The sequence below is a fragment of the Cherax quadricarinatus genome, unplaced genomic scaffold (assembly GCF_038502225.1).
Source record: "Cherax quadricarinatus isolate ZL_2023a unplaced genomic scaffold, ASM3850222v1 Contig4627, whole genome shotgun sequence".
NCBI classification, from domain to species: Eukaryota; Metazoa; Arthropoda; class Malacostraca; order Decapoda; family Parastacidae; genus Cherax; species Cherax quadricarinatus.
Genome location: NW_027199653.1, coordinates 18953 through 29679, shown reverse-complemented (window position 1 = coordinate 29679; position 10727 = coordinate 18953). Strand labels below are relative to the sequence as shown.

General features: G+C 42.1%; 1 protein-coding gene across 1 annotated transcript; it reads right to left on the bottom strand.

Moving 5' to 3' along the window:
• Window positions 1-132: 132 nt before the first annotated feature.
• Window positions 133-10036, bottom strand: LOC138852167 (splicing factor 3B subunit 3-like). Its single transcript, XM_070081855.1, has 6 exons — window positions 9891-10036; window positions 7037-7242; window positions 5413-5535; window positions 831-996; window positions 464-676; window positions 133-360 (listed from the first exon to the last, which is right to left on the bottom strand). Exons 1-6 carry the CDS (start codon window positions 9903-9905, stop codon window positions 148-150), a joined length of 936 nt encoding a protein of 311 aa, XP_069937956.1. The 5' UTR covers window positions 9906-10036; the 3' UTR covers window positions 133-147.
• Between the last annotated feature and the right edge of the window lie 691 nt (window positions 10037-10727).

The following is a 10727-nucleotide window of genomic DNA, read 5'->3' as shown; positions in this document are numbered from 1 at the left end:
GCACCTTCTCCTGTATAAATTACTAAATGTAAAAAGAAGAAAAACTTTATGATGTTTTCTTTTACTGGGTCACTCTGTCTTGGTGGGAGACGGCTGTTATGTTAGAAAAAAAAAAGAAGAAAAGCGTTATGAGATTTTCTTTTTTTTTTAGTCACTGTGTCTCAGTGGGAGATGGCCGATATGTAAAACAAAAATAATGATAAGATTTACCTCAAGTGTGTTGACAGTTTCTCCCACGTGGAAGTTAGCAATCACCTCAGCCTTTAGAGAAGCACCGTTGAGAAGGCCACGGTCCCACAGTGCCTTGTTGCCTGTGGGGTCCTCATCAACGTCATCATTGATATCCCCACCCAGACGTACCTTTGGGAGAAGGAAAATACTAATAAACATCTGTAATTTAAGTTTTGGTAAGAAATATTGATAAATGTGATAAACTTGTCAGTGAAGGTGACAGTACACTCACCACAGCAATGTTACCAAACTTGTCAGCAACTGCGGCAGTATCAAAGTCCAGGAGGCAGGAAGTGGTGACCCAGCGCTGGTTTGTATCATCCACAAATATGATCAACTGGTTCTCGTGTCGTTTGTACCGAAGAACGAACAAGCTCTCTTGAACATCACTGACGAAGACACGCTGGCCTCTAGCTTTGATGTCCACGATAAGATTTGGAATGTGCTATGGCAGAGAAATATAAGATGTCATTTTAATTTCAATTAGCCTGAAGAATATTTCTTTTTATGTTAAAATAGAATAAATATACATTGAATTTTATACCCTAAATATGCACAATTTATTTCAGGCAATATTATTATCTCTCATCGTGTATTACCTTATTTTCACATTTTCGTAGGAGTTTTTTCTTGCCCAGGTCATATATTCTTAACAAGCGGCCAACCCCTATCAGAACGCGGCCATTATATGAGCATATGGCTGTAGGAATGTCTTCAACTTCTGTACGATGAAGCAGCTCCAGACTGGTGCAGTCACTGGCCACTCTGTCATGGTAGAAATAACAAAGTAACACAGTAAGTAGTGCGTATCATTATTATATCATTACTGTGTTTAATATTATTATTATATTACTGTGTACAGTGGACCCCCGGTTAACGATTTTAATCCGTGCAAGAGGGCTCATCGTTATGCGAAATAATCGTTATGCGAATGAATTTTCCCCATAAGAAATAATGGAAATAAAATTAATCCGTGCAAGACGCCCAAAAGTATGAAAAAAAATTTTTTTTACCACATGAAATGTTAATTTTAATACACACAAACTGAAAAAGGCATGCACAATTAAATGACACTTACTTTTATTGAAGATCTGGTGATGATTGATGGGATGGGAGGAGGGGAGAGAGTGTGTTAGTGTTTAGAAGGGGAATCCCCTTCCATTAGGACTTGAGGTAGTAAGTCCTTTTCTGGGGTTACTTCCCTTCTTCTTTTAATGCCACTAGGGCCAGCTTCAGAGTCACTGGACTTCTTTCGCACAAGATATCTGTCCATAGTGGCCTGTACCTCTCGTTCCTTTATGACTTGCCTAAAGTGTTTCACAACATTGTCAGTGTAATAATCACCAGCACGGCTTGCAATAGCTGTGTGAGGGTGATTTTCATCCATGAAGGTTTGCACTTCAAGCCACTTTGCACAGATTTCCTTAATCTTTGAAGTAGGCAACTTCTTCAATTTCTCTCTCCCCTCCTCCGAAGCAATTTCCTCAGGTGTGGCCTCTTGCTCTTGAAGTTGATCTAGCAGCTCATCAGTGGTTAGTTCTTCATTGTCCTCCTCCACCAACTCTTCCACATCCTCCCCACTAACCTCCAACCCCAAGGACTTTCCCAATGCCACAATGGATTCCTCAACTGGCACAGGATTCTCAGGGTTAGCCTCAAACCCTTCAAAATCCCTTTTGTCTACACATTCTGGCCACAGTTTCTTCCAAGCAGAGTTCAAGGTCCTCTTTGTCACTTCCTCCCAAGCCTTACCTATAAGGTTTACACAATTGAGGATATTAAAGTGATCTCTCCAAAACTCTCTTAGAGTCAGTTGAGTTTCTGAGGTCATTACAAAGCACCTTTCAAACAGAGCTTTTGTGTACAGTTTCTTGAAGTTGGAAATAACCTGCTGGTCCATGGGCTGCAGGAGAGGAGTGGTATTAGGAGGCAAAAACTTCACCTTAATGAAGCTCATGTCCCCATAAAGTCGCTCTGCCACGTCTGTAGGATGACCAGGGGCATTGTCTAACACCAGGAGGCACTTAAGTTCTAATTTCTTTTCAGTTAGGTAATTTTTCACATTGGGGGCAAATGCATGGTGTAACCAGTTATAGAAAAATTCCCTAGTGACCCATGCCTTACTGTTTGCCCTCCACAGCACACACAAATTATCCTTGAGGACATTCTTTTGCCTGAACGCTCTGGGAGTTTCAGAGTGATACACTAATAAAGGCTTCACTTTGCAATCACCAGTAGCATTGGCACACATCAACAAAGTAAGCCTGTCTTTCATAGGCTTATGTCCTGGGAGTGCCTTTTCCTCCTGAGTAATGTAGGTCCTGCTTGGCATTTTCTTCCAGAACAGGCCTGTTTCATCACAAACACTTGTTCAGGTTTCAGTCCTTCAGTTTCTATGTACTCCTTGAATTCCTGCACATATTTTTCAGCCGCTTTGTGGTCCGAACTGGCAGCCTCACCATGCCTTATCACACTATGGATGCCACTACGCTTCTTAAATCTCTCAAACCAACCTTTGCTGGCCTTAAATTCACTCACATCATCACTAGTTGCAGGCATTTTTTTAATTAAATCGTCATGCAACTTCCTAGCCTTTTCACATATGATCGCTTGAGAGACGCTATCTCCTGCTATCTGTTTTTCATTTATCCACACCAATAAGAGTCTCTCAACATCTTCCATCAATTGCGATCTTTGTTTCGAAAACACAGTTGAACCTTTGGCAAGAACAGCTTCCTTGATTGTCTTTCTGGTGCCCACAATAGTAGCGATGGTTGATTGGGGTTTCTTGTACAGCTTGACTAGGTCGGCTATACGCACTCCACTTTCATACTTATCAATTATCTCTTTCTTCATCTCTATAGTAATTCTTACCCTTTGAGGTGTAGGGTTGGCACTAGAAGCTTTCTTGGGGCCCATGGTCACTTATTTTCCAGAAACAGCACCGAAAATACTGTAATAATACGAAATATTCCGAGTGTATGCTTGGATGTTACCGCGGAGGCTGGCTGGTAAACAATGGGACGGAGCGGCACATGTGAGGCTGGCTGAGGGCACATTGGACGCGTCTCGGACGAAAATCGGTATGCGGGTTTTTAATCGGTATGCGGGGCAAAAATTTTGCGATAAAAGTAATCGTTATGCTGTATATCATTATCAGGGAAACCGGTTAGCTGGACTTGAGTCCTGGAAATGGGAAGTACAATGCCTGCACTTTAAAGGAGGGGTTTAGGATATTGGCAGTTTGGAGGGACGTGTAACCTGTTGTACCTGAGCGCCTCTGCAGAAACAGTGATTATGTATGAGTAATGGTGAAAGTGTTGAATGATGATTAAAGCTTTTTCTTTCTTTTTGGGTTTTTCTTTCTTTTTGGGTCACCCTGCCTCAGTGGGAGACGTCCAACAAGTTGAAAAAAATATATCATTATTATACAAGTCCCCAATGTGTTTGCAAGTTGAAGACTTCCTGTATTATGAATATTATACACAATTCGGGAGATCCCCAATGTGTTTGTAAGTCGAGGTTACTGTACAATGCTATACCACATACTGTGTAACTTCAATTCAATATTCAAACAAAGGGTCAAACCAGAGTTACTTGTCACAGTATTACACTTAATAGTATAAATCTAGTGAGCAAAGGAATACCTGTAATTGTGTAAGGAAGAGGGGGTTTTGTGTGAAAGGGGCTTGAACATACAGCAGGTATGTGTGACCATGTTAGACAGGATTGGACATGAATGGTTTTTGGGACCTGATGAGCTATTGGGGTGTGATCAGGGTAATGTTTTGTGAAGGGATTCAGGAAAACTGGTTAGCCAGACTCGAGTCCTGGAGGTGGGAAGTACAATGCCTGCACTTTAAATGAGGGGTTTGGAATATTTGCTGTTTAGAAGGACATCTGACCTGCAGTATCTGCCCACCTCTGGAAAGACAGCAATAGTGTGAATGATGATGAAAGTGTTTCTTTTTCAGGTCACCCTGCCTGTGTGGGAGACAGCCAGCCTGTTTAAAAAATTTGTTAAAACCCTGACTGCTTCCCACCAAGGTGACCCACAAGAGATAACAATCATTATCACTTGTGTCCAGCTGTCTTACTTCCTGCTTACAGCAATATGCAGTGTGAATTAAGAGGATGTCCAAGGTCACTAAAGGTATTACCCAGAGGGCTGAGGAGGTGTTTGTTAAGGTGGTTTAGACATTTAGAGAAAATGGGGCAAAGTAGAATGACTTGTTTTCTGAACACACTGGTTGTCTCCCACCAAGGCAGAGTGACCTGAAAAGGAAGAAATGAAAGTGGTTCTTCTTTTTTTTTTTTTTTTTTCAACAAGTCGGCCGTCTCCCACCGAGGCAGGGTGACCCAAAAAAGAAAGAAAATCCCCAAAAAGAAAATACTTTCATCATCATTCAACACTTTCACCACACTCGCACATTATCACTGTTTTTGCAGAGGTGCTCAGAATACAACAGTCCAGAAGCATACACATATAAAGATACACAACATATCCCTCCAAACTGCCAATATCCCAAACCCCTCCTTTAAAGTGCAGGCATTGTACTTCCCATTTCCAGGACTCAAGTCCGACTATATGAAAATAACCGGTTTCCCTGAATCCCTTCACTAAATATTACCCTGCTCACACTCCAACAGATCTTCTTATATTTAGTAATTTATACAGGAGGTGTTACTAGCACTGTGCTCCTGGCATCTTAATAGTCATTTAATACACTCATGGCTTATGAAGGAAGGATTCTTATTCTGCTTCCCTACTTAAATGCTTGTGTATTCCTATGCATGTACTTGCATGTTTAGTGTGACTTGAGTGTAAGTAGAAGTGTAAGTAGGAAGATGTACCTGTTTTCTTGTGTGCTTATGAGACAGAAAGAAAAGACACAAGCAATCCTACCATTGTGTAAAACAATTACAGGTTTCCATTTCACATTCATATGGCAGGACAGCAGTGTCTCCCTGAGTGTTAGTCATCTTACACATGCTGTCACTGTTCACCTAGCAGTAAGCAGGTACCTGGGTGTTATGGACAAGTGTGGGTAGCATCCTGGAGGACAAGATTGAAGGACCACAATGGAAATCAGACAGACAGTCCTTGATGATGCAGTGACTTTCTTGGGTCATCCTGAGTGGCTATCTGAGATAAAAATCCAAACAAATCTTAAATCTTACTTGTAGCAGTAAATGTAGCCACACTCCACCTGGCGAGGACTCAGCTGGTAATCCTTCACGGTGCCCACTAACAAGTACTGCTGATCCATGTCACTTTGGTTGGCAAATTTTACTAATGAAATACTGAAAAAAGAAAAGACAAATGCATTTATTTCTATGTGCACTGGACATCTTTCACTAAGGTAGGGGATCCCAAATCAGGAAACACCTTCAGCATCATTCATTTAATAGCTGTCTTGCCAGAAGTGTGGAGACATTGCGATTCAAATGATCCTCTGAACAGCAACATCCCTGCCCCTTCCTTCAGTTTGATCATGTTCAGCGCAACATTTGTGATAGTCTCAGACTCCTTTAGTGCTATGCAAGCTATCAGAAAATTTAACTCGCCTCATGCCCTAGTTTTTTGTGTACAACTTTGGTTGCACTGCATTTCTAACACAAAGATATAGTTTTTGTCATGGTCACGCTAGCTGGAGATTCGTCTGTAAAAACTTGCATTTGTGGTCACAGTGGTGCCTAAGCTAACCTTCCTATGGTTTAGAAATATACCTAGTTGGACGAATCTTATTGTGGCTAGCTGGTCCAGCGGCTAACGCGACGGTATGGAGTTTTGAGACTCTCTGATCGTGGGTTCTATCCCCACCCGTGGTATGGTTTGTTTGCAATCGAGTCATTATGATTTCGTTAGCCATATAGTTTTCTGTTGACCTGGATGGCTCCTGGTGACATTACTGATTACTAAGCAAGAATGATGGGCCAGTAGGCCTGCTGCAGTGCTCCTTTTTTCTTATGTAACGATCTTACCCAAAGGCTGCTTCATTCTGGTCCAGTCTGATTATGTTGCCCTGGATGGCTTCTGGTATTTTTACTGATTATTGTGCAAGAATGACCTACATCAGGAATTAGACCACTGGTTCCCAAACTTTTTCAGTCTACTGCCCCCTTTGGCTCACTGCTGCCCCCCGCCCCCTGGCTCCCAGGCCACATCCATAGCGCCTCCCCCCCCCCACACATACGAACCCACTTCTTGCTTGGTATTAGGTTTACTGCAAATTCAAAATTCCTCAAAGCATCCGGTGGATCTTTCCACCACCCCCAAGGGGGGGCAATACTGCCCACTTTGGGAATCACTGAATTATACACATGTACAACATCTGGGTAACTTTATTTGTAGACGTTTTGCTAGTCATTAGATGGCAAAACATTTACAAATAAATATACCCAGAAAGAACACAAAGCCACACTGCCATGACTGGAACAATACACAAATAACCCAGTCCAAGTTGGACTGAAACATTATCATGAAGTTTCTTTCTCCTATCTGCAAGTTATTTGTGTAAAGATACCCAGATGCTGCACACGTGTCTAATTCTTCATCTTGTCGGTATTGTATACCATTCGTGTACAAGAATGATCTTGTAATAATGTTGGTAGAATTGCCAATAATATGTAGGTAAAAGGACACAAGTGCAACTAACGTGACATTTTATTGTGGCAACGTTTCGCTCTCCCAGAGCTTTGTCAAGATGATAATGGCTTGACAAAGTTCTTGGAGAGCGAAACACTGTCACAATAAAATGTCACAGTTGCACTTGTGTCCTGTTACCTACAAGAATGAGCTTACCTGAAGGCTGCTTCATTCTGGTCCAGTCTGATCATGTGAAGTGTGTTGCCCTGGATGGGTTCAATGATGCGTACTAGAGATGCCCACATGCCTGGGCCAGCCTTGGGAGCACCAAACACAGCATCCGGGAGGTCTTCGGAGAGTAGAGCCTCTGCCATCCTCTCAGCAACCTCGGCCTCCTCTTCTCCTGCAGCCTCTCTCAGTTCCTGTAACAAAATGCAAAATCCCTTTAGTCTCCTAGTTTTTTCCAACGGACTGGCCGTATCCCACCGAGGTAGACTTAAAAAGAGAAACAAAAAATTTTCTTTTTAGATTTAGTAATTTATATAGGAGAAGGGTTAGAGGAGAAGAGGGTTACTAGCCCCTTTCTCCAAGTCTCCTAGTAATAATAGCAAATTTTTTATTTAAAAATGACTATTGTATTAAAGTGATTATCAGGAAGAACAGTACAGGTACATGTATGAGATAAGAACATAAGAAGGAGCACTGCAGCAGGCCTACTGGCCCAAGCTAGTCAGGTCCAACTCACACCTACTAATGTATCTGTCTAACCTATTTTTAAAATTACACAAGGTTTTTGTTCCACTCACCCACAACTGTAACACCAAACCAGTGCTTTCCTATATCTTTTCTGAAACTAAATTTTTCCAATTTGAAACCATTGCTGCGAGTTCTGTCTTGGTTAGATATTTTTAGCACGCTATTTACATCCCTGTTATTTATTCATGTTTTCCATTTACACGCCTCAATCATATCCTCCCTATTTCTACACCTTTCTAGAGAGTGCAGATTCAGGGACTCAGTCTATCCTCATAGTGCAGATTCAGGGACTCAGTCTATCCTCATAGTGCAGATTCAGGGACTCAGTCTATCCTCATAGTGCAGATTCAGGGACTCAGTCTATCCTCATAGTGCAGATTCAGGGACTCAGTCTATCCTCATAGTGCAGATTCAGGGACTCAGTCTATCCTCATAGGAAAGATTTCTGATACACGGGATCAACTTTGTCACAGACCGGGCCGCAGGGGCACTGACCCCCGGAACTCTCTCCAGGTAAACTCCTTTGTATGTTTTCCAGTGCATTTATTTGCATTCTGTAATACAGTGACCAGAACTGTGCAGCATAATGTAAATAAGGCCTATCTGTACACTTCTGGAAACACAACTGGAGAATCAATAATGGTGGGGTGTTATAGTGTTTTTTCTTTGCGTCACTTGACACTGATGGGAAGGATACCCCAAGAATAACTTCAGGATATTTTCAGGGGTCAGCACCCCTATGGTCTGATCCCTGACCAGGTGTCCTGGTGGATCAAGGCCTGATCAGCCAGACTGTTACTGCTGGCTACACGCATTCCAGCATACAAACCAGAGCCTGGCTAATTAGAAACTAACTTGAAGAGGTAATCAATTTCTGATGTTTAAAAAATGTGATAAGCAAGCAATGGGTACACAGTGTCTTCCAGTAAATATAAATAAATAACAAACAAATAACCCAGACACACGAGAAAGAAACTTATGACGACATTTTGGTCCAACTTTGACCATTAACTAGTTAAACACTAACATACCAGGGCAAGGTTATGTGAGAGAGAGAGAGAGAGAGAGAGAGAGAGAGAGAGAGAGAGAGAGAGAGAGAGAAAGAAAGGAGAAGAGAGAGAGAAGAAAGAAAGAAGAAAGAAGGAAGGAAGAAGGAAAGAAAGAAGGAAGGAAGGAAGGAAGAAGGAAGGAAGAAGGAAGGAAGAAAGAAGGAAGAAAGAAGGAAGAAGGAAGAAAGAAGGAAGAAAGAAGGAAGAAAGAAGGAAGAAAGAAGGAAGAAAGAAGGAAGGAAGAAGGAAGGAAGAAGGAAGGAAGAAGGAAGGAAGAAGGAAGGAGGAAGGAAGGAGGAAGGAAGGAGGAAGGAAGGAGGAAGAAAGAAGGAAGAAAGAAGGAAGAAAGAAGGAAGAAAGAAGGAAGAAAGAAGGAAGAAAGAAGGAAGAAAAAAGAAAAAAAGAAGAAAAAAGAAGAAGGAAGAAAAAAAGAAGAAAGAAGGAAGAAAAAAAGAAGAAAGAAGGAAGAAGAAAGAAATAAAGGAAGCTATAAGGAAGAAAGAAGGAAGGAAGAAAGAAGGAAGAAAGAAAGAAGTGGAAATAGTAGTGGTAGTGGTAATGCTGGTAGTGGTAGTGGGCTGGTAGAGACAAAGAGTGAAGCAAGGCAACAAAGTAGTATAACAAGGCAACAATAGTAGTATAATAATAGTAGTATAATAATAGTAGTATAATAATAGTACTGAACGCAACGGGCTGGAGTTTTGAGACTCTATGACCGCGGGTTCAATCCCGGCTGGGGGTATGGTTAATAGTACTGTACTAGTATAATAGTAGTAATAGTAGTAGTAACAGTAGTATTGTTCCAGTCATCGTATTGTGCCCTTTTGTTATTTTCTAAATCAATTATCTGACATACCATTTAGAGTACAACTAAAAGGACTCCAGGTTAATCAGTGTACACAGTTCAGTCCCACTCGTGAGACTGATATACGGAACATCGATTCTCCGCCACTCCGTATTGTTGCCTAGTGACCTGCTGCTTCTAACATTACGGCCTGGTCACAGACCGGGCCGCGGGGGCATTGACCCCCGGAACTCTCTCCAGGTAAACAGTAAGTCCTCGACTTACAAACACATTAGGAGACCTTTTATACTGTGTATAATATTGATATTATACACAATATAATACTGGAATTATACACAATAAAGACGATTATCAACGAGTTTGTAAGTCAAGGACTTACTGTACTAAATAAAATTAAAGAATCCTCTGAAAGTGTAAAGAAAAACATGTATACGAGAAAAACGTAAAGTTCAACACGTACCTCGGCCATCTGCATCTTGCGCTGACGTTTGGTGTCGTCCGTGTAAGCATTGTGGTCGGTCTCAATGACCACCAGGTGCCCGCTCTCCGGGTGGATGACAAACTTGCGAGGGGTGTACTCCAGAGAATGTGACACCTGCAACAAAAAATGTATTACAGTGGCAAGGGGTTAGTAACCCCTTCTTATGAATAAATTACCACACGTGAAAAGGAAAGCTTCTGTTTTCTTTTAAGGTCGCCCCCTACCTTGATGGGAGATGGCCAGGGCATTAAAAAAAAAAAACTTATACCATTAACACCCCTCCTTCAGAGTGCAGGCACTGTACTTCCCATCTCCAGGACTCAAGTCCGGCCTGCCGGTTTCCCTGAATCCCTTCATAAATGTTACTTTGCTCACACTCCAACAGCACGTCAAGTATTAAAAACCATTTGTCTCCATTCACTCCTATCAAACACGCTCACGCATGCCTGCTGGAAGTCCAAGCCCCTCGCACACAAAACCTCCTTTACCCCCTCCCTCCAACCCTTCCTAGGCCGACCCCTACCCCGCCTTCCTTCCACTACAGACTGATACACTCTTGAAGTCATTCTGTTTCGCTCCATTCTCTCTACATGTCCGAACCACCTCAACAACCCTTCCTCAGCCCTCTGGACAACAGTTTTGGTAATCCCGCACCTCCTCCTAACTTCCAAACTACGAATTCTCTGCATTATATTCACACCACACATTGCCCTCAGACATGACATCTCCACTGCCTCCAGCCTTCTCCTCGCTGCAACAGTCATCACCCACGCTTCACACCCATATAAGAGCGTTGGTAAAACTATACTCTCATAC